Source organism: Pelmatolapia mariae, linkage group LG7 (genome assembly GCF_036321145.2).
Source record: "Pelmatolapia mariae isolate MD_Pm_ZW linkage group LG7, Pm_UMD_F_2, whole genome shotgun sequence".
Taxonomy (NCBI): Eukaryota; Metazoa; Chordata; class Actinopteri; order Cichliformes; family Cichlidae; genus Pelmatolapia; species Pelmatolapia mariae.
The window spans coordinates 60,203,990-60,229,167 of NC_086233.1; the positions used below are offsets into that span (position 1 = coordinate 60,203,990).

At 40.6% G+C, this 25,178-nt stretch overlaps 1 protein-coding gene across 2 annotated transcripts; it reads left to right on the forward strand.

Moving 5' to 3' along the window:
* Positions 1 to 704: 704 nt before the first annotated feature.
* Positions 705 to 24,859, forward strand: si:ch211-106e7.2 (uncharacterized). Of its 2 annotated transcripts, XM_063480048.1 has the most exons (5): positions 705 to 857; positions 19,174 to 21,574; positions 21,695 to 23,303; positions 23,920 to 23,991; positions 24,093 to 24,859. In XM_063480048.1, the coding sequence occupies exons 2-5, from the start codon at positions 19,220 to 19,222 to the stop codon at positions 24,203 to 24,205; spliced, it is 4,149 nt and encodes a 1,382-aa protein (XP_063336118.1). In that variant the 5' UTR covers positions 705 to 857; positions 19,174 to 19,219; the 3' UTR covers positions 24,206 to 24,859. The 2 variants fall into 2 exon arrangements, with proteins under 2 accessions (XP_063336118.1, XP_063336117.1); XM_063480047.1 differs by having other exon boundaries at positions 19,174 to 23,303.
* The last annotated feature ends 319 nt before the right edge of the window (positions 24,860 to 25,178 follow it).

The following is a 25,178-nucleotide window of genomic DNA, read 5'->3' on the forward strand; positions in this document are numbered from 1 at the left end:
AATCTGTGTGCTACAAGTGGCTGCAGTGTGTGTTTAGCTCTTGTGTGCGTAAGGGGAGAGTGCAGGTGATTGACAGATTTGTGTAGTTTCTGCAGTGATGTGGACACTGCACCAGTCTGATGTGGTGAAGGAAGAGCTAACCCAGAAGCTCTTGAATTGATTTGCTTTGTCCCTTTGGCCGCGAGCTCTGGGTGGTGCTTCAAAGAATGAGATTCTCTGGAGAATTAGAGCTCAGTCCCTTAGACACATTTAGGTTTCAGGTTTCCAGAAAAAAAGAGTTTCAAAATGCATGAAAAGCTGAAAGGTGCGTTTAGTTGTATTAACTAATTATTGTGGAAAGTTACTGAATATATCATAAATCACGAAAATCATGCTCTCCCCTATATAAACTGCCTTTATAGGTTAAAAGTATGGGTACGGGTATAATACTGGCCCTGTATTTACTTGGTATGGGCTCCAAAATCTCAAGTTTGGCACAGCACTGTTGCTGGGACTGCATCGACTTTCCGAGTGGGAAAGATTCAAATTCCGACTGGGAACTTGAAAATTCGGACTTCCTCTGGGTTAAGATGAGTCATGGTCCTGTTTTGTGAAGCCACACGTGTTTGTCGGGGTCCGCCTCCTTCGATGACGTCTCCGATCCGCCGACACTCATAAGCAGAGAGCGTTAGCGCGAGACAATAGAGTTGAATCTCCATCGCGTTTAACCAACCCCAGGAGAAGGACTAAAACTTTCCCTTATTAAACCCAGATGTGATATGGATGAAATTACGCCACTACCACAAAGAGAAGCTGTTTTACCCAAGAGGATGCGGACTGTTTGAAACCGCTGCGGCTCAGCCAGAATTCGTGAAAAAGTAAGTTTCCCAATTGCTCAAATACTCAAGTACAGTGCAGATGTTGTGTAGTGTACGCTGCCTGCGCACACGAGTGAAGCTGTGGATGAGCATAATAGACTACATTAAAGTTTAATATTAACATCTGACGTTACTGATCAGCGTTAAAACCGGATGTTACTGAGTTTTACCATTTTAACCCTGTATTAACCATGGGGTCAAATTTGACCCCATGGTTTCCCTAGAAAACCAATGGGGTCGGATCTGACCCCATGGGTTCTCCAGGGTTGAGAAAGAGTAAAGCACAAATGTAAGCCTTGCATTGAAAATAAAGGCACAAACTTTTTAAGTGTCGGGAGAGCCGCCAGTTTAGTTGGAGGGCTACATTCAGCAGCGTTATGTAAAGTCGGCTAACTGTCTGAGTATACTGCATCCAGTGTCGCGTTAACGTTTCGCTAAGATCTTGTTTTAATAAGGGGAGTGTCGGACGAGCTCTAACATCTCCAGCACATCCCGAAGTGTGGACTCTGGTAGCCAGTCAATGTCTGAAAATGATGTTTTATGGTCTCCGAGCCACTCTTTGGTCACTGATGGAAAAACCCTGATCATTCACTATTGCTCTGTGGAGGGAAATAAATGTTGTTCGTAAAATTACATTTAAAAATAAAATTCGTGTTTGCACAAGGTAACCCCAGCTACCTCTCTCAGGATATTAACTGCTAAAAATTCATTATTTTCTAACTTCTTCAGATAACCAGTCACCACAGAGCAAGAACATTTGATGATGAGGTTTGCTGTGATTTGCCATAATTATTTTTTCTATATTGATCTTATACCAAGTAAATACAGGCCGATACTCCAGGTACCGTCAAAATATAAAGGCAACTTATATACGGGAGAGGAGTGTCATTCCTTCATGCATGTAGACAGTGATGTTGTTTGGAGTGGGAAGGCTTGAGTGTTCTGTGGCCTTGAGTGTTCTGTGGCCTTGACATGGTCACTACCAACAATACTCTTTTCCTGTTCTGCTGAATAACACTCTGTTTAGAATTGGCTATTTACCTCTTAAGGAAGCACGTTCAGAACCCCAAATCCTACTTTATGCATACAGATTTGTTATAATTAATTAGCTAGCAATTGTAAACTCTACAAACGTGCCCATGTGTGCTTGTGTTTTTATAATTTTAAGGATCTTGATTGATACTTTATTGTTCTCACTGGAAATTTTGACTTCAGTTTTATAAAGCTATGTGTCAGCTTATTTTAGGCTTCTTTGATTCTATTGGATAGAGGGACAAAAGCCTTCTTTAACCCATTCAGTTTGTACTGCCAAACTCTATGCCTTCTTTCTAATGGTAGCAGTGCCCAGTACAGGATGTAGGATGGACCACAAAGAATTCTGTGTTCATTTATGTGCACACTGGTCAAAAACTGGTTGAAGACTAACATGACCCTTCTGACTAACAGTGTAGTCTGAAACGAGTAAATTAGCTTAGGTAAGGAAAGTTCAAACTGCAGCTTCAAATTGTAGAAGATATCTTATTCAGTTTCAATAAACCCAAAAGCATAGACAACAGGGTTTACCAGGCTCACCCAATTGGTGAGTTCCACTCCTTCACATACTCTGGCTATTTAGAAAATGGCACTTTCCAGTTCTCTTCAAATTTACCTCCTCCTATGTGAATACACTGCTGATCAGTCTCCTATTTGACCCTACAAACTTGTATATCCCAAGCTAATTAGTCCCTCTGTTTCACGTGAGAATACCTTGAACTTTGCAGGTGCTCTCTGTCTTTCACTATGCACAGAGCCAAAAAAAAGCTGCATGTGGGGAACTCTTTGTACAATCTCAGCACACGCAGACACACAGTATTTGTCTTAGATGGGTACTCAAACCTTAATATACTTGTGTTCAAAAGACTCTTAGTTGTGAGATAAATGCAACATTAATTAAATACATGAGGCAGCTATTTGACCTAAAATGAAGAGTGTATTAGTATTATGCGTGTCATCTTCCTGTGTTTTAATAACCTTTACCTTAAGATATGAAATTATGATCTTGCGGTATAACCGAGCTGTGTACATACCTTTTGAAATAAACACACTAACTAATTAAAGATTAGTAAATTGTAATATTATTCACACAAATAAAATGGGTCAAGGATATTATTATATTACATTAGATTATACTTTGAATGCAAAAAACTGATGTAGGTCAACATGGATATACAAAGTGTATCTACTCCTAAAATATTCAACACACTCCTAATATGCATCTGTTCTGAGAGCACCATGAGACACAATATATGGAACAAAAGCACCATTAAACCTAAGAGCAGTAAAAACTATTCAGTTTGCATTTTATTTGCATAGTGTCCTGAATCAGTGAACCCATATTGTCCAAGTGAAGATTTCTCTTCCACGTGTATCATGAACAGTTTTTGTTAGTGTATATGTGTGGACTCAGCTCTGGTCAATCCTCTGTACCTTTGCTACTTCATGAGGATGGTATCATTGAAAAGTGGTGGTAAGGGGGGATCCTTTCAGAATGTAAGCCACTGCCTAGTATTATTTACTAGTAAATAATTGTAAAAAGTATCTTTTAATAAATGTTGACGACATCTAGCTTTGTCTTTGTTCTAATGGTTTTAGGGCCATTGGGAAATGTAGCAGGTTGTTGTGGGACCTGTTTCGCTCCGTCTCCTGGGAACACACAATCTCTGTCTTATCAGTGTCTTGGCACTTCAGTGTGAGTGGGTGATGTACTGTGTTGAAGGACTCCTGATTTAAAAGCTCTGGTTATCAGTTGTTTTAATTCTCATAGTTTTGTTACACTTCACAGAGTTAAGGACCTCCAAATGTTGTCCGACAGAAGGAGCAAAAATACTGTGACATAAAATTTGTGCAGCAGTTGTTTTGTTTAGTAACCAATGTATGCTCTCAGTCATCCAAGTCATGGTAGTTGTAAGTGCTTGAGTTGAAGGCTCCTGGACTTCTTTTGAGGTTCTTGAAAAATGTTTTACCTCTCAATATAGAGATTGACAGACCATGTGACTTTCACGAATTGCATTGTGGGTACGAGTGGCAACAAAATCAAAACACTGCATCAAGCGCTAGCATTTCCAGCACTGGTAATCATTAATTCTGCGGTTTTAATCCCTACTTGCATTTTATTTGGTCCAAAAACAGTTATGTACAAAACAACGGAGAGCACGGCAGGTCTGTACAAAGACAGACTTGACGAAAAGGCAAAAAAAAGTACGAGGAAAAAAAAATCAAAGGAGTGAAAGGGTCAGACCCATACCAGCATACAGAGTGGAGTAAGGACGTTAGCGTGCTGCCCAACTTTCATCACACACATATTTATTATTATATGGTCCTAAGTGTGAGTGCATACACTCACAAAGTGTTTAGTAACTTCAGATCCCTGCAACAAGCCCAGGTCCAGTTTACTTTGGTGATTTGGACTATTCCATTTCACAGCTGTTGTTACATTTTTTTTTTCTTTGCGTTGGCCTGTACAGGAGATAATCTATTTGTTGTTTCAGGTTGTAGTATTACACAACATTTTCAGATCTAATAGAAATAAAATAAGTGTTTCATAATTCATTCAATTTATTGTCTTTGAAACAATAATGCCAGTTATAAATATTCTATTATAGAATCTTACAAGAAAGAGGCAAAATTGTATTTCATTATGCTTTATTAGCTGCTTCGGTGAAAAACAAATCAACAATGCACAAAAAAAAAAATTCAAAACAACATACTGGAAAACAGTTATTCATCACTTGCTTGCTTCAATACAACACTTGGGCACATACAGGTCCTTCTCAAAAAATTAGCATATTGTGATAAAGTTCATTATTTCCTGTAATGTACTGATAAACATCAGACTTTCATATATTTTAGATTCATTACACACAACTGTAGTTCAAGCCTTTCATTGTTTTAATATTGATGATTTTGGCAGACATAACTCATGAAAACCCAAAATTCCTGTCTCAAAAAATTAGCATATTTCATCCGACCAATGAAAGAAAAGTGTTTTTAATACAAAAAAAGTCAACCTTCAAATAATTATGTGCAGTTATGCACTCAATACTTGGTCGGGAATCCTTCTGCAGAAATGATTGCTTCAATGCGGCGTGGCATGGAGGCAATCAGCCTGTGGCACTGCTGAGGTGTTATGGAGGCCCAGGATGCTTCGATAGCGGCCTTAAGCTCATCCAGAGTGTTGGGTCTTGCGTCTCTCAACTTTCTCTTCACAATATCCCACAGATTCTCTATGGGGTTCAGGTCAGGAGAGTTGGCAGGCCAATTGAGCACAGTAATACCATGGTCAGTAAACCATTTACCAGTGGTTCTGGCACTGTGAGCAGGTGCCAGGTGCTGAAAAATGAAATCTTCATCTCCATAAAGCTTTTCAGCAGATGGAAGCATGAAGTGCTCCAAAATCTCCTGATAGCTAGCTGCATTGACCCTGCCCTTGATAAAACACAGTGGACCAACACCGGCAGCTGACATGGCACCCCAGACCATCACTGACTGTGGGTACTTGACACTGGACTTCAGGCATTTTGGCATTTCCCTCTCCCCAGTCTTCCTCCAGACTCTGGCACCTTGATTTGCGAATGACATGCAAAAGTTGCTTTCATCCGAAAAAAGTACTTTGGACCACTGAGCAACAGTCCAGTGCTGCTTCTCTGTAGCCCAGGTCAGGCGCTTCTGCCGCTGTTTCTGGTTCAAAAGTGGCTTGACCTGGGGAATGCAGCACCTGTAGCCCATTTCCTGCACATGCCTGTACACGGTGGCTCTGGATGTTTCTACTCCAGACTCAGTCCACTTCTTCCGCAGGTCCCCCAAGGTCTGGAATCGGTCCTTCTCCACAATCTTCCTCAGGGTCCGGTCACCTCTTCTCATTGTGCAGCGTTTTCTGCCACACTTTTTCCTTCCCACAGACTTCCCACTGAGGTGCCTTGATACAGCACTCTGGGAACAGCCTATTCGTTCAGGAATTTCCTTCTGTGTCTTACCCCCTTGCTTGAGGGTGTCAATGATGGCCTTCTGGACAGCAGACAGGTCGGCAGTCTTACCCATGATTGCGGTTTTGGGTAATGAACCAGGCTGGGAGTTTGTAAAGCCTCAGGAATCTTTTGCAGGTGTTTAGAGTTAATTCGTTGATTCAGATGGTTAGGTTAATAGCTCGTTTAGAGAACCTTTTCATGATATGCTAATTTTTTGAGACAGGAATTTTGGGTTTTCATGAGTTATGTATGCCAAAATCATCAATATTAAAACAATGAAAGGCTTGAACTACTTCAGTTTTGTGTAATGAATCTAAAATATATGAAAGTCTAATGTTTATCAGTACATTACAGGAAATAATGAACTTTATCACAATATGCTAATTTTTTGAGAAGGACCTGTATATGCAGGACTTTTCGTGGCTGTTTTGATCTCGCTCTCCCTCTTAACCGATCAAATCTCGCTGTGGTAGCAGCTTTAAAGTCGGTATGACCTAGGTTGATAGAGGGTGCCCAGTCTGGATCACATTCCAGCATTTTGTAGGCTGGTTTTCCTACAAAACACAACAAACATTAGCCCACAAAGCCACAGTGAACAAAGCAGCATAGCGCAACGAATTCAATTCAAATCAATATAAGACTTATTTGTAACCTACATCAACAATTATGTTATGATAAATTACGTAATTTTTTATTATTTGTTAGTCCTTTATTTATCCAGGTAAAAAATCTCATTGAGATTAGAAATCTCATTTCCAAGAGAGACCTGGCATCATGGCAACAAAAGTCAAAATACACATACCACATAAGTATATAACATTTAAAACAAATACAATATCCCATACCAACATGTGTAAAATATACAATAACAGATCAAAGTAAGAGTACATTTAAAAACAATCACGCTGATAACTACAACAGAAGACTTACCTTTGTGGAAATGCTTGGAGCAGACTAACATGTGAGCTGGAGTGTTCTGGGACGTTATATTTGGTCTTCGAATGGCTGCAATCCAGGCCATCCGTCGGCTCTTTGTTACTTCGGAAACATGGCTTGAACAATTTCTCTTCCACGACGAAATCCGATAAAAACCGATCTCTTTTTTTTTTTTTTTTTTTTTGTCTGTCCCATTTGGTTCTTTAGCCGTCAGAATTGTGGTCTGAAGACCAACAAGGATACCAAATGGATTTATTTTGCCAAATGGATCATCATGGCATTGCCTTATTGGTCCATTTGATCAAACTTTGTTGTTATTATTTATTTTATTTTCAGTTGTTACAGATGGGACAGACATGACTGAGGGATAGGAAAGGGAGAAAGAAAGAGGAAGGAAAAGAAAAACAGAAGGGAAAAGGGACAGTGAGAAAGGGCACTTACAAAGACAAAGAAAAAAAAATCTCCTGGATCACCTGTTGAGAGAAAACAAGCAAAAAAAACAAAACAAAGCAACATACTAAACACAACACCATCCTGTCAATCTAGCTAAGTGTAAACAGCAGTAAATACTAAATATTGAATGTTGTTGTGCAGCACTCAGGACAGACAGCGCACAATGTGCTTTGAAGTAGCAGCTAAGAAAGGTGTAGTTTATGTCTATGAACAGTGAACACCCGTGTGCACACCTGTGTGGATCAGCGCGCTTGTATACAAAAGGTTTCCCCATGTAACGGTCTGCTAGAGGGTGTGGAGGGCCATAGCCCCGTCCCCCAGGGCATGAAAAACCGATCTCTTTACCCGTCGGCTTCCCGTGGCTGTCATGCGACCGGCTATTGCAGTTAATAATACAACAGCTTCTTGCCATTCTTTGTGTTTCTTTCTATCGCTGTGTGACTGTTTTCATGTGAAAGCCTGCGTGCGCTAGTACCGCTTGCCACTCGTACCTACAATCCTTTGCGGTTTTACCCCGGAAATGACGTCACATTTTCAATCTCTATAAAGGCTTCTGCAGTTCTAACAGCTGATGGTGAGTCAAAGATGTGATTGTTGTAAGAGCTTGGGGAGGAAAAAAAAAGAAGACAACTGGACTTCTTTTGAGATTTTTTTAGTTCTAAAACTTGCTGAAACAACAACAGCTATATTAAAATGCAGCCAGGAGGCATTTTTGTCTGAAAACGCTCCACGTCCACACTAATGTTTTCAGTCGTTTTCACAGAGTTGTGCGTCCACATTGGAACAGCCGAAAATGCTTACGTTGCAGTGCTGCACACGTGTGAAATGCAGACTATTCTAACTACCTAATTTCTGTCTACCATTTATTTACTTTCCGGCTCTTTGAAACGTCACGGCAAAATGTTGAGGAAAAGCAGAGAGTTTTTTAAATGGACTAACAATGAGGTGGAGTTGTTGCTGCGAGTAATGTACAAAGTTGCAAAAGCAATTGAGAATTAAAGAATTTGAAGAAAAACTCTCTGGAGCATGTACAAACTAATATTAATCTTTAATAGGGCTGTCAAAATTGAGAGCAAATAAAACAACTGCTGTATAATGCTCTCTGCTATCTTAGTTTAATTGGTCACATGACTGCATCACATGACTAAATTGTGTCATTGTTTTCGAAAAGGCTCCGGGTTCGCTGTCCACACTGCGACGCTAAAACGGCGTTTTCAAATGTATCCGCTTTGGAAAGCGTTTTCAAAACGCTGCATTTTCCTTGACCGAAAACGCCGTCTCAGTGTGGACGGAAGGCCAAAACGGAGAGAAAAAGATGCGTTTCCAAACGAAAACGCATTAGTGTGGACATGGCCTCAGTCTGCATGCCAACGATCCTTGAGCAAGCTACAAACCCCAAATTGGTCTCTGATGGATCCAGCTGATATCTGCAGTTATCGATCATAGCTGAATGGGGCATGTTGTATCGCATGGATTAGAAACGAGCTACGTGAGAATGAATCCATTTACTATTTTAAAAATGAATGAAAATCTTAAAGTTACAAATGATAATTAATGTATTGGTACAATTAGCCCTCTGTAATAATTTAAAGATCCTCTTTGTTTGAAGTGACCAAAGACCAACAGTGTCCACACATTGAGGTTAAAAATGGAAAACATTCTTTAAATTAAACAAAATAAAACCTCTTCTTTACTATTTTTAATCAATGTAATCCCAGACAGCTGCTGTATATGGATCAAACAAACTCAAGGTTTCTTAACATAAATTTATATTTCTTCTTTTAAAGGGTACTCTTCATATTTGTAGCTTGAGAAACCTGGAAAAAAGCACCTCACCATCATATGATGGAAAACTGCAACCAAGAATCATAAGGATACCCGAAAGCCTTGGATTGAACATTATGTCCAAACACGAATAGACATTCTTATCTTTTTTCAAAGCATAAAAATGCATGTTGTTACAAGATGGTTTCCATTTCTATAATTGATATGTTGCTATGCTACCACATTGTACAGTCCCTCTTATCGCAGAACAGAGAACTCTTCACATTCATGGTTTTCAGGGTCTGACAACATAGCTAATGGATCCCTGAGCACTAAAGAGCTGGATGCCATTGACCTGTGGCAAGCATTAGTAAGGTTCTTAGATTTGCAGGAAGAGGCTTTTCCAGGAAAGACCTGGTGCAATTAAGAGGCATGTTTGGCCGGTGCTGTGTATTTCTAATGAGATAGTGGGCTGAAGATTTTATAGATGATATGTGAATAACAATTATATTCTAGCATTGTTAATATGCTCCAAGACAATAAGAACACTAATAGACTGTACTATTTAATTTAGTTCAATGTATTAAAATTATGAAATATAAGCAATAGCTCTATAAATACAAATACATATAAATGAATAAATACAGATATTACAGGGAATAACTATATGTTTAACATTTTACTGTAAACTGTAAAAATTTGTTATTTTGACCATAGAGAATGTCCAAAGGGTGTAACTACTGCACTGTGTATTAGATGGAGGGAATTGCAGAAGGAGATGGCTACAGGTAGGAATGATTTCATTTGTCGTTCACTGGTGCATTTTGGGTAATCTTAGTCTTTCACTGAACGTGCTCCTGTGAGTGGCTGGCATGTCACGGAGTGGGTCTTTATTTTGGACAACAACCGCTTCTCCGACAGCACCTTAAGGGTGTCCAGCTCCATCCCGGTTACATTACTAGCATTGCGGATTAGTTTGAGTCTGATCTGCAACCTTCAACCTGCTGCCCCAGCATGCAACAATTAAGCCCCTTTTTCATTAGTACAGGGGTCGGCAACCTTTCTGATGATGAGTGCCATCTAAAATTTCCTCGGAAATCAATGTGCCATATGATTGCATTAGCAATAAATTTAATAACGCTCTATATTAACAGTTACACACTATATAGAACCACTTTATAGAATTATATTTGTTCGCAGATGTTGGCAGCTATCAGCGAATAGTTATCAGCTATTTTGAAACAAAAAAAAGACACTTTTTATCCATAACAAGAACTCCATAACAGCAAATGAACTGTACAACAGAAAATCCAAATGCTATTTATGATCCCCTCACAACAATGATAAGAAAAATAAGGCAATATGGCATGTTGGTTAAAACAGGGATACACATGTTAATGTGATCTCTGGTCTCCCACTCAGAGACACAGGTCTCCGAGTGTCCAGCATTCAGACGGCTGCCTGAGGACAGTCTTCGTGTGAGAGAAAATCTGCTCACACAGATATGTAGAGCCAAATACTGTCAATAATGCCTCTGACATGTTCTGAAGACAGTTGAACTTATTTTTAGCCAATTACAAACTGAATGTGGTGGTTGGGATTGTTAGATACTGTCATTAAGAAGCGGCATAATTTTTTTTTTTTTTTTTTTTTTTTTAATGCACATTCTCAGATTAATTAACTGTGTGTCGTGCCCAGGGCTGGACTGGGACAAAAATCGGCCCAGGCGTTTTGACTAGAGAGCGGCCCACCAGGTATTAAAGCCATAAAGCCTTTGAATGAAAACAAACGCTGTGGTGTCAGTGATGTACGCTGTCCTGTTGGTATATGTATGATTTCTATACATGCTACATCAGATTAAAACTTTGGTTGTAAGATTCAGATAATTATTTAATAAAAGCTAGACATTTTTAAATGAGAATAAGAAAGAAAAGTATTTCTTTGTGCCCCCCTCTCCCTGTTAATGCCCTACCTGGCCCCCTGGCAAAACTTTGCTAGACCCGCCCCTGCACAGTTACCAGCTGTCAGCTACTTAGAAAAGCATCCTGGTGTAAGTTGTCTCTCAGAAACAGTTCATAACTTCCCTTCAACTCATTCATGTCAAATTAATATTAAATAAATTCTAACAACAGCTGATCAAGCTTAAACGTGCTGCTGTTGTTTAGCGCGACATCCGCCAGTTTCCTCTTTCTGGCGCAAAGTGGGCGATAAACAAACAAGAGAGAAAAGCCGATCAGCTGATCACTGATCAGTTTCATGATTGATGTAGCAACAGGAGAGGGAGGGGGAGAGAATGAGAGAAGAAGAGGCAGCTGTGCAGCGTAAACTCCAGCTTTATGTCTTTTTCCATTGTAGCTGAAGTACGGGACAAACTGTGTTCCTTTTCAGCTCAATACAAAACGTGTAATATTTTCTCTGAATACGAGACGATTCCGTTTTTTATGGGACGGTTGGCAACTCCACTAACTAACCTTATGAACAAAATAAAGTTCACTATCAGTAACAGCATAGCACCCACCCAGCTGTATAGAAACTCCATCATGCTAGCTAGCATGCAGTACGAGTTATTGTAACTGACTGTGAAAAGTCAGCACAACGAAAATAAACGCCACCTAAACTTGGTTTATATCTGACCCAGATAGACTGCAGGTCATAACTTCTTACCTGAAGTTCAGTTCACCTGACACTCGGACTGGCGGCCGCCTCGGATCTCTCCTCCTGCCTCCCCTCCTGCCTCCCCTTTCCCTCATCCACCTGCTGGCCTCTGTGGAAGCTCCGCCGTAGCCACCACCAAACAACTGAGTTATTTTAACACATCGACCAGCATCTGGCCAATCCACCACCTCTCATTGTTTATACCGTCACAAAAAATCGGCCCATAAAAACGAAAAATCACCCGGTATGCCCGATGGCCAATCCAGCTATGGTCGTGCCATCAGTTTACCCTTTGCGTGACAGCCACAGCTAAAATGTGATGTCATCAGACTGCATGTGACCGATTGGCTGGTCAGTAGCATCACTTGATGAGTCGTGAGAAGGTCTCGTACACGAAAATCAATACCGCCATTTTTGAAACCCAGCAACGGGGAAATGGTTGCAAAAAACACCATGTTCCCCAAGGGTTCATGTTAGAGTCGAATTGTTGAATGTTGTCATTGTGTTTCTTAAATTTGTGAAGTCTTGGTTCAAGCAGTAGGATCAAAGACATTCCTTTGTCTCTGACCACCTCTCCAGCCAATTTGGTGCTGGGAGAGGCTTAGGGGGGTTTTATTGTAGATATATAGTATCTGAAAGATCTGTTTCTTGTGCTGTAAGCTTCCTGCTTTTGATCCTTTGGTGAGCAGGAGGTCACACAAACGCACCCCCATGACACACACAAACACACACACACACACACACACACACACACACACACACACACACACACACACACACACACACACACCTTTATAGCGTAAGGGGGTGGGGGGGGGGGCTGCCCTTTGGCACCCCTCCTCCGTAGTCTTCCACTGCTCTCTCTATTGTTCACCCTGGGGTTGCCCTCCTCCAGGCTTGTACCTGTGGCTTCCTGTCTGGGGGTGGGTGTTGGCAGTTCTTCTGCCCTGCACCCTAGCCCTTTGTTCATAATCCAAGACTATTTTTCTATATGTATTCTTACCCCCTAACAGTCGCAATATTATAATGTTGCAAATAATCACAAACTCTACAGTCTCTCTAACTCCAATGTATACCAAGCAATCTATTATTATCAACAGTACTAATGGAAAAGGGGTTATAGGGGATGGCACTGGCCACAGCAGGAGACGACTCTGTCCCTTCCTAAAAGTGCAGTGGTGTTTTTAACCCAGTCCACTTTATGGCCTGGACATGGGGACATGTCCAGGCTTGTCCCACTTCCTCCGTGTCTTACTCTTACCCCACTTTTCTTAGACAGTTCTTTTTTTCTTTCTTTTTTTTTTTTTATCACACCCAAACTCAACCTTTGTTTATTTCCTGTTATGTCCTTTTCTGACAGTTCCTCTTTTTACCTAGGGATGGGTATCGTTTAGGTTTTATCCGATACCTGTGCCAAACCAGTACTTTTGAAACGGTGCCGGTGCCTAAAGAATGGAGAACACAAACTTTGTCCAAAAACCTCTTATGTTTTTATTTTTAGCAGTCTCTCTTTTCTGCAAACTGATAACCAAGTTAGCCTTTTCTGTCGATACAACATACCTTCTTTGGTTGGAACCGGTGCTTAAACAATGGAAAACACAAACTTTGTCCTAAAACCTCTCATGTTTAGCTGTTTTTCTTTTTTGTTTTTTTGTTTTTTGTAAAAAGATAACAATGTTAGCCTTTTCTGCAGCTATAGGGCATATATGGTATCTCTATCAAACAAGAAGACAGCCGCATGTAACTACGACGGTGTTTGCTAGTTCACCTTATGTGCATTAATTTAATAACGTGGTTAGCCTACTCAATGTAAATTACACACAAACAACATTAAGCTACTCACCCAGAGAAGAACGGCTGCTGCTGCCATCATCATCCGTCATCACTGGCAGGGCTAGGGGCCAGGACTCTACTCTCTACTCTTCGGGTTCTTGGGGGATGTTGCTAACTCCGGGTCTGATAACAGGGGGTTGGGAAGCGTATCTGTAACCGGAAGGTCGCCGGTTCGATCCCCGGGCTCTCTGTCCTGGTCGTTGTGTCCTTGGGCAAGACACTTTACCCTACCGCCTACTGGTGTTGGCCAGAGGGGCCGATGGTGCGGTATGGCAACCTCACTTCTGTCAACTGTAGCTTGCCTCCACCAGTGTGTGAATGTGAGAGTGAATGAATAGTGGCATTGTAAAGCGCTTTGGGTGCCTTGAAAAGCACTATATAAATCCAATCCATTATTATTATTATTGTTATTATTATTATTATTATTATTATTATTATTATTATTATTATTATTATTATTTTGCTGTGATGTACAGCCAGACTTTTGACCGCTTTGCCTTGTGCATTTTTAATCTGTAGCTCTGCTCTAAAAGAATGTATGCACCTGGGCCCGCCTACTATTCTTGGAAAGGTAAAATGATTGGCTAGAATCCAAAGTGTATGACAGCTCAAGAAAAAAAAAAAAAAAAGCACCGAAATGTACACTGCTTTTTGGTCTGGTTACTACCGTTTATGTCAGAACCGGTGCACTGGTACCCATCCCTATTTTTACTACACTAAAACGTCTTACTTGGGTAACAATGGACAGTCTGGGCTGGGACAATGGAGTCTGTGTAGAAAGTTATGTAGTCTGTGATGCACTCAGTAAACCGATGTTTGATGTTCTAACCAGAGTGTCTCCCAGTCTGTTCCGCTAAGGCCTTTTCCAACCACCACTGAAATTTGGGATTCTCCCGAAAAAATCGGGAGGGTTGGCATGTATGGCATACAGTAGGTCAGCAGAGGGAGAAATGTAAACGACCACTTTAAGGAAAAAAATGTATTTGGTGTGTTATTAACAGGTTTAAACCATAATTCTTTGTTGGAAGTGTCTAGAAACTAGGTTATGCATGTGTTGTACAAGATGGTGTGCAGAACCATGTAACGTGGGTTATTTTCAGTGGTTGAGAAGAGGCAGCAGAAACACTTAGCAGGACATTCAAAAACCCATGACCACACTGGTAATGGGAATTCCATAGTGCTTGCCCTTTAATAAATACACTCTTCACCAACCTTACAAGGCCTTGTTGAATGACTACTGTCATGGTAAATGGTAAATGGCCTGTATTTATATAGCGCTTTACTAGTCCCTAAGGACCCCAAAGCGCTTTACATATCCAGTCATTCACCCATTTACGCACACATTCACACACTGGTGATGGCAAGCTACATTGTAGCCACAGCCACCCTGGGGCGCACTGACAGAGGCGAGGCTGCCGGACACTGGCGCCACCGGGCCCTCTGACCACCACCAGTAGGCAACGGGTGAAGTGTCTTGCCCAAGGACACAACGACCGAGACTGTCCAAGCTGGGGCTCGAACCGGCAACCTTCCGATTACAAGGCGAACTCCCAACTCTTGAGCCACGATCGCCCCGGATAAGATACTGTCTTATCATACATGAAGCGAGCAGTTATTATACAACCTGTAACATACTTTGAGTTAGGGAGGTAAAGATATGAGGTCCATCTCGATCCATGTGTCTACTATCTCCTTCCTTCCTTTCTTCCTTCCTTGAAAGCCCAGGCATCCCTCTCCCCAGCCACCTCCTCCATCTTATGTGAGGGAACACCAAAGCATTTCCAGGGCAGCTGATTGATATACTCTTGTGTCACTGCAGATAAGCCCCAATCTCTGTAGTCTACTCCTAGATATTCTGTCCATTTTAAAGAAAATAAAATTAAAAAAGGGGGGGGGGGGGGGAATAATGACCCGAATAAGTGACAAAGGGCAGCCCAGGAGTCCAACGCCCCTTGCTGTAGTTGTGCAGAGTGAATGGCTTGTAACAACGGGCCAGACATCTCACATTCCTGCAGCACTCCCCAAGGGATACCCTGAGAGATGCAAATCAAAGTCTACATGTAGACGGGTCTGGCAAACTCCCATGTGCACTTGAATATTCTCAAGGATAAAGCACTGGTCCAGCATTCTGCGGCCAGGATGAAAACTGTATTCCTCCTATATTTGGGTTTCCACTAATGTACAAACTCTCTTTTCCAGTACAATAGTATAGACCTTCCTGGAGAGGCTGAGGAGTGTCTTTCTCCCTTATAGTTGGGGGACTGAAGGGTGTACTCCACCTTAAAAATGGGGACTACCACCCTAGTCGGATAATCCAAAGGCAGATCTTCATGTGACATTGCAGAGGCTTGTCAGCCAAGACAGCCTTGCAACAACCGGAACTTTCAGGAGCTCAGACTGAATATCATGTACCCTAGGGTCCCAGCTAGCAGGTTGTTTAATTACTTCAATAACCTTGCGCCCAGTGATGTGAGCTGTTTCCCTCATCCCCAGATGCTCCTTGCTCTACAGAAGGGGTGTAAGTGGGATTAAGGAGGTCCACGAGGTATTCCTTCTCCCGGCCGACTATGTCCTCACTTGAAGTCAGCAGCACTTGTCCCGATTCTTTCATGTTGGGTTGAAAACAAAAAGACAATACTCCAGAGAAGTCCAGTCAAAACAATGATTTATTGATTACACGTACGCGGGAGATGTCTACAGCGTCACTCACTGCAGGGATCTCAACTAGGAAGCACACATCACACTGTTTTGTATAACGAAGTTCAGCCTCTTCGTGTGTAAGCAGATATCATAACATGCATCAGTTACAGTTAGTGACAGTTAGGTACATTTCCTTTATTGACTCTCTTGACTTCTATAACACTTAACTGTCTCCGCCGTCTCACACTCCAGGTGTTTCCTGTTGTTATGTTCTCTTCAAACTTGTCTCTAAAACATCCTGAGTACATCCTGTACTAACCTTGCTGAGCAGGCACGCATGCAAGTTGCAAGCAATATGTCTCTTACCTCTGACCTAGAAATTAGTCTAATTGTTATCTGTGTCTGTAAGCGTGTTTGCATTGACTTTTCTGCACTCTAAGTCACCTCTCACAATATATCAGTCTGGACCGTCATGCCAAACGAAGTTTATGACCCTCAAAAGACTGAGTGCCAACTCTCATGAGCACATTTGCAATGTGTGTATGAAAATGATTATAACTACTTATTTAATATAAGCTTTCACAACATGCCACTAATAAAAGCCCTGTTAAAAATGATGTATTTCCAACATTCCCCACTTGACCTTTGAAAAAGGTCACCATACTTCCGCCTGTGTTACTCCCCTGTCCATTCGGCCGCTTCCACTTCCAGCAACGGCATCATGGGCACCGGGCCGTCCGGTCCCGGGTCCACAGCCCTCGCTATCACCCTCTCAAACAGCTGTCTGGTACAGGGAACAACACAACAACCGCAGGTGACCAGTATCCCTATAAAGGTAACCTGACAGGTTACCAGAATGGCTTCAAGGTGGTCCGAAAGGCTTTTCCACGGTCTCACTGAATTCCTCATATACTCAATTATTTGCTTCAGCCACTGCATGAGACTTGTTCTGCTTGGGCTGCCAGCACCTGTCAGTTGGTTCCAAAGTACCACAGGCTAACGTAGCCCAATAGAACTTAACCTCCTGTATCCACCATGGTAGACCCCAAACACCTTGCAGCTGCAGCTTCATGTGGCAACTTTAATAATAGGGGTGTGGAACATGGTCCATTTGGACTTGCTGTCCTCAGCGGCTCTCGGAATGCTGTTAAAGATTGAAGAGCTTGTGGACAGTTTTTTTTTTTTTTTTTTTTTTTTTTTTTTTTTTTTTTTTATATAAACTTGGCTGCGCTACACCTGCATATATTTAGAAGTTGTTTGTGCAGACCAGCGGGAAGGTCAGTATAGAAATGGATGTGAAACCAGGGTCAAGGTTGGGTTAAATACAGGAATGGGGATGTGAAACTAGGGTGACGGTCGTCTTACACATGAGTGTCAAGAGGCTGGGACATGCCTGTGCACCAACAGAGGAGAGCCAATAACTTGCTGGCCCCTCCCCAACAGTTTTAGCCAATCAGATAGCGTTACACAATCTCATATAGAACAATGTGCGTTTAAGTTAGGGTCTCTCTTCTAGCAGGTTGTTCTACCGCTAACTGCTTGCAGAATGTGGTTTTCCAATCAGAAGAGATCCAAGTGTGTGTGCTTATGATTTGAATTGCTTGTGTGAAAATAAAAGGTGTGGTGATCTGATATATCAAATCACACTTCAACCATTTGAGAGGAGTTCTTGCAAAGTTCATCCACCAAAGGGTATTCTCTCTAACTTCCCTGTTGCCAGCACCTGTTTGGAATGCCACAAGCAACTACTGGTTGATCCAGTCGGGCAAAACATAAATGAGTAATTCATGACTCTTTGTGACTATGATATTATCGTATTAAGGAGTATTAAATGACAAATCTTGGGGAAATCTGTTTATGAAGGAAAAAAAATCAGATACTACAATTCTTTAATCGTCTGTCCTAAAAAAGTCCTGTATTAGTTGGTCGCTATAAAAAGTAATTTGAAGGATCTTCTCTTGTAAGAACCCCCACCACCACCATGTCACCATGATAGGATGTCAGCTGTACAGCAAGTCCAGTTGTGCTACTAAATATTCCAGACAACTGTTAGTGGTATTATAACAAAGTGTAGGCATTTTGGAACACAAGTAACTGAGCCACGAAAGCCATTACAGTTTCTGAGTCAGTTGCTATAGACCTCCAAACTCCATGTGGCCTTCAGATTAGGAGTGTTTTTTTGCTGTTGTGTTTTTTTTTTTTTTTTTTTTTTTTTTTTTTTTAAATGGCTGAACAGCCATTCAAGGATCCCATATGTGGTGTTGTTTTTCAGGAGTTGGACTCTGCCCCTTAGCTCTTTAATGGTTCAGCATACCAAGACATTCTAGATCATTTCATATCAATATCTTTAGACTCTAGCTTGAACATGGGTTCAAGTCCCTTTCACCATAAATTGATACCCAGTCACCATGTTTATTCAAGTTGAAACTCTTAACATCAGATGGATTAAAAATGATACTGTATAACATTGTTTAAATGCCCTCAGCAGAATTGTGACATACTTTGAGATTATAAATACATTTTTGAGATCTAGAGTAGCTGTTGATGTGAGCATCAGATAACGCTGGTAATGCGTTATCTTTAAACTAATGTAGTTTTCCTTAAAATGCCTTAATTTCAACTGATGTTTGGGTTTCATTTTAAAAGGCTTTTTTTTTTTTTTTTTTTTTTTTTTTTTTAAGAAAAGGTTGGAAGAAAACTTGTTTGTGCAAACAGCCATGTTTGCACAAACAACTATCCTGTTTATTTATTGTACTTCTGGTCAATGCTTCTATTGGTTAGAGAAGTGTTGTTTTTTTTTAATTTTTATTTTATTTTATTTTTTTAAAATTTATTTTATTTATTTATTTATTTTTTTCTAGCTGTCAATGGCCAGTTTTGGAAGAGGGCATGTATTTAAACCATTAAGTGCAGTAAATATGGGTTCTGGTGCAGTTTTGTAATTTAAATTTATTTACTGCCGTTAATAGATTTTTTTTTTCTTTGTTTGTTTATTTATTTATTTATTTATTTATTTTTTTATCCCTTTTCAGGATCACTCCCATTTGAACCCACTACAAACCTTAACGGAGGAAGAAGATGCAGTCCTGCGCATTGATGAATGGACAACACCAGCAGATTAGACAAGCCTCTCAGCCCTCGCAAGCTGCTCCTTATCATGCCCATGATGCAACAAGAAATCTGCAATCTTGGACTCCAAATCAAACCATTCACTATCAAGGAAGAAACCTAGGAGTGCAAAATGTACACGCTGAACATTTCCCTTTGCACAATGGAGCTTATTCTAACAGACAAATGTCAAATTTGCAGACTTCTGCAGGAACTTATCAGGAGGTTTCTTCTCAGCAGACCGGTGGAGGCAATAACAATAGTTATTTTTCTGGTATGTTATTTAACTATATTCAAAATGTATCAGCTAATAAGCAAAGTGGAAACCCATCTTTGCCAGCATCTGGATTTCAGATTCCCACTCTGCAAGACTGTGATCAGAATTCATCAACTCAGAGTCCACCTAACCAGACGAACTCAAACACTACATATCCCCAGCAATGCATGTCCACTCATTGGAAAGAGTCACCGGTTGTTAATGAGAGACAAATGATAGGAACACAGGATAGAACTGCGACTAATGTCCAGCATGTCAGTGTTCAGCAGGGCATGCAACAGAATGTGAATGGAGACCTGACAAAACCCATTTCAGCGTACACTACACCAACTACCTCATTTCCACCTGAACGTGGTTTATGTACCAGCACTATGATGCCTGGCTCTGAACAGACTGTGTACCTTGTTCCGAACAATCAGGTTCAAAGACAAAGCAGCACTCAGCATGGATTCTCTCCTGTCAACTCACAGAGTTACAATATGGGAACCTCTCAGACTTCAGGAAACAATAACATTGCAACATATCCACCATCAAGTGCACAGAATTCTTACTTTTCCAGCACCAGCCACAAAAGTCAGCAACACTCGGCTCAGCACCAATTAAGACACAACAATGGGATCAAGACTGCCACCTACAGTAACTCAAATTTTTATAAAAAGTATGAAAATATCAATCACTCTGCAAAAACTAGAGCGCGTCAGATAAAAACTTCTACACAACAGAAAGTGATCAGGCACTCATTAAGTGCAGATAGTTTAAATAATTCATGCACTCCTGGGTCTGATGGTTGTCCTGCTCCTCCACCATACAGCTATTCAAATCACAGACGGCAGCAGTATGTCAGAACGACCACAATGATGTTGTCTAATCAATCTAATATTCAACCTGGGACTTCAGCTACCCCTAAAAATTATATTAACTTGAATGCCATCAAGTTATTACCCGGAAATTCTGGACAGTCTTTACCTCAAAACACTCAAAGTGTAATGTCAAGAAGGCAGCACGCTGTAAGTACACCCCATCAGCAAACCTGTGTACCTAACGATTTCCACAAATCTGCTGCAGGAAATGAAAAAAGCCCAAGTAAGGAAAACGATGACATTCATCCTAAAAAGAGCTGTAGCTTAATTGAATTGTTGCTTCGTTCATCCCTGCTGCCGGAATCTGCTGACAGCAAGACACAGTCATCAGTAGCAAGCAGTTTTGAGATGCTGCCATCAGTCCAGTTAAACGACAGCTCCGTTCACTCATCACCTGGAAACACCGGCACCAAAGCTGTTGCTGTTGTACAACCACTGCCGTCACTGGAAAGTCAGCTTCACAATGACCATGCTTCTTGTGATTCCCCATCAGGAGACTCTTTAAACAACCCTAAGAAAACTTTTGTTTTAGATACTACAGCAATTAACAAAACGCGGCCATCTTCAGAGTCAGGGACACAAAACACAGGGAAACGACCTGAACTGGATGTTAATGTTCAAAATTCAATTCCATCCCAGGAATCAGTATGCCAAAATTCTCCTGAAGACCAAAGTGGGATCCAGACACTTTTAACATCACCCGTTTCTGATCTTTCCGCACTCCCAACAGCCCCATGGACATTATTGGCACTAAGGAAGTTGATAAAAGATGCAGAAAAGAATCAGAAAGAGCTCAGCGATTTGAAAGAATTACACACTGCGCAAAAAATTATAGACCTGTTTTGGGAGGGAAAACTTGAAACATTACAAATGTACTCATGCAGGGTAGGCTTTTTCAATGTTTTAGAAGCTAAAGATTTCTGCCAAAAATATTTAACAATCAACTCTGTTGTACTGTTGCAGGTAGATGGCAATTTTGAGGAGCAAATGAAAAGCTACCATGTCCTCAAAGACAATGAAGTATTTTCAGAATCGCCTTACAAATCATCATGGTTAAATCTAAATGAGCAGTTGGATGAAATAGACAAAGAATTTGGTTTTCCGTTGTCTCTGAAACATCACACTTTATTGCTTGAGAGTGATGACCAGAAAGATCAGATGCACATCAACAACAGTGATCCTGCAATTGTGAGTAAAGTGCCAAGCAAGGTCTTGCCATCAACACATTTTGAACCTGTTGATTCAAATGAAGGAAAAGAAGCCACCACACTGAAACCCCCCTCAATTCAAACTCCCTCCCCTAATCAGACAGATGGTGCCAGTGACCCATGTTTGTCCCTGAAAATCCAAGTTATGCCTCCAGAAGAAGCCAGACGTTACCATGAGCAAATGGAAAATGAGATGCCACAAAGTATGGATGCAGAGAAGGTCGTAAGTAGTTCCACGGAGAGTGAGACACCTGATAATACAAAGTCCACATCGTGGGAATCAAAATTGGAAATGGTGGAAATTGGCATAAGTCAGTCGCTTTGCTGTCTTACAAAGCTGTTGGAAATGACTATAGGATCAAGTACACCTTATGATTGTAAATGCCACAGCCAGAAAGAACAAAAGTATAGAAAATGGACCAACAAGACCAGTGATAATGGCGAAACACTTGTACTAAAGCACAACAACCAGTTTGGGAAGGATCTAGTAAAGGACAAGGAGAACACTGATGATCAAGTTGTGACATTTAGTGGTCCTGAGCTTTGCAGCTTTCTTGGTCAAACCATAGATTTGACTGAAGATTATGACCAACCTCAACCAACCCAACCCAATCCTTCTGAACAAAATTCTAAGAACCACTCCAAAATAGCCAATACCAGTCATTCAAGTATTATATTTATAAGTGATGAAGATGAAGATCTCTCCAGTGGTGAAAATGAAATTCTTAGCCAGAAGACAGATCTTGCCATAAAGATGTCTGACCCTGACGATAAGTGTGGACAAGAACAACCAAAGTCTACAGCATTGAGTCTGTCAGGTGCCTCGGTCAGTACTGACAAAGCTGAAACTGAAAAATTCTGCAGCACTGAGACAGAGATTGCCATCCAGATCCTGGATCATGGCAGGAGCTGTGAAGAAGCTTTAGATGTGCCAGCGTCACCTTTGGAAACCAAAGAGCAATCTCAAATCTGTGCTGAAGGTGACTTTAAAGTATCTGTCAAGCATAAAAAAATCAAAAGAAAACACAAGAGACTCGAATGGGATGATGAATTTGGTCCACCCCAAAAGGAATCAAAGAAATGCAACTCACCTGTTGATCTTCATTTAGAAAATGCCCTTGATGGTGTTTCAAAATGTGAAAAGGAGCCTGTTGTTGAAGCTGAAGCTCTCAATATAGACTCAAAAAGAACTGCAGAACTGGTGCTGTTTGGCTCAGCTCAACAAGACAAGCGTGCTTTAACTGGCAGCAGAAAAGCCCATTCCCGTTTTGTAAAGGATGGTTCTAAGGCAGCACACCTGAGGCCTCCAGAAGTTCTTACTGTCAATCTCAACTCTTTGAGTAGCAAGTCCAGTGACATGGTCTACAACAGGAATTATTCAGTCAAACAGCTAATTCATGACAAATGGTGGAGAAGTTTTCAACCAACTAAAGCTAGTCACAAAAAAAAACTTAAACACCGTTCTTACTCTGTAGCCGGGGGTATCTTGGTGAAACGAGATGAAACTAAGGAATCCCGGAGTCTGAAGGCGCTTGGAGAGGAGAAGAAGGATATCACCGCTGATAATAAGAGATGTTCCTCTAAAAATGAAAGCCGAAATGTCAAACCTCGCCAGGAGCACATAGTCTTGAGGTTCAGTGTTCTACCCAGTAACTTTGACCTCAAAGATGGATCCAGTGGCAGGAAGGAATCCACCGATCCCGTTTCAGGTAAATACCAGAGATTAGAGGGGGTACCGTTATTCTAATATTTCCCACAATAATGTTGATTGACTATCTATTGAAAACAATGGGTCACAGAAGGCTGATTTTTGGTTTATTTTGGTAAAAACTGTGATCTCTCCAGATGGTGCAGACCCATTCTGTTTGGTAAAGATCCAAATTTATGAAGCTAAAAGTTCCAAAGCACCAATCATATTATTGTTGGAGTGTCTACATAAAGCAGGGACATGCAACATAAATTGAGCCAGAAAAGACTAATGACATCTCTGCTCCTCGATGGGGCATAGTTGGAGTGGGATACTGGTGTCTTGCAGATTAGAGTGGTGGTAAACATGGGAACTGGAAAGTACTGTTTGTGTTTTTTCTTTTTCTTTTCTTTTTTTTTCTTTTTTTTGCAAAGGATGAGGTCACGAGTGGAGGAAAGACTTTAAAACAGTTTTAAATGGTTCTATAGAGCTGTGTTTTTACTTTGACCTTTGAGTGAATGGCACAATGCATTAAATATTTAAAATTAGAATTTTCTCAAATTGAATGAATGCATTACACAAATCAAAAAATATGTAACAAAATTTATTTTAAGGAATTTTTGAATCTGTCTTTCCAGAAGAGCGTACCGTCTTTACAGATGAGCCAGAAAAAGAACAGAGCGCTGCTACAGCTGTCACAAAACCAAAAGGTAGCAACTACATCTGAAGCATACATCAGTTCTTATTCTGCCTTTTTAAAAATGTTATTAATTGGGCTGTTTTTGTCTAATGGTTATTAATTACATCATAGGTAAATGGTGTTCAAGTCTGCAGAAGAATCGACCTCGACCTATTCCCAAGACCTTCAGCCTCTTCCACGAGTATCAGAAGAAATACAAGGAGCGCTCTCACTCAAAAGATTAATAATGTGAAAGATGTCTCTTCTCAGGGAATATTTTTTTTCATTTAAGACATTTAGTACAAAGATTTTGACTAAAATTATGCCTTTGTGTTTTTTCTGCTGTGTATATACAAGCAATACATTAAGGCTGTGTAACCTTTTGTTGTTTACATGCCTGTAAAAAGCGTTACAGTCATGGAGCAGGTGTAGTTACTGACTTTTCGAGATGTGGGAACTTGGCAGCCTTTACAAATTTGTTCAAGTGATGACATTCTGTCCGTCATTGATTATTATTGTGTCACTGTTCCTCGTCGGTTCACCGCTGTACTCGGGACAGAGGTGAAAGGAATACATGGTATTTGCTGTCGGTGCAGTTCTGTTTAATGAGCTGAGAAGCTCTGAAGATGCATGACACTGCATAGTTTGTCTTGTGTCTGTGCATCAGAGACTGCATGCAGACTTTAGATAGCAAGTCCACATGTTCAGAGCCACGTTCGAATTAACAAATGACATCCATGAAAGGGGCTGTAAGCCTAAAATCTTTTTTTTATTTTTACAAAAAACTTGACTTGTAACATTTGCATTGTGAGTTTTTACTGTTTTTCTACACTTTCAGTATTTGTATTGAAACCTTTTTTTTAATTGTTTGTACTATTAAATTATCAATTTTTAATGTGGTTTTGTCTTTGTCTAAATTAATAGTAGGTATTATACTAGATTGATTTGCTGCAACAGTTGTTTAGCATTAAAGGGAAATGGCGTAGTCCCTGGAAATAATCTTAAACAAACACAAATTACAGGAAGCTGAAATGGCCATTAACGGTTTTATTCTGCTCCTTGCAACGATCCTCTTTGTTGATCTTATTGTATTGTTTGATATTAAATCAAAAATGTTTATGCAAGTTATTTTATTTTTTTAAAGCCGTTTTCTGGAAATTACCCTAGGCATCTGTTGGATGTTAATAACAGATGTGGCCCTGTTCTGAATGTGAAAGC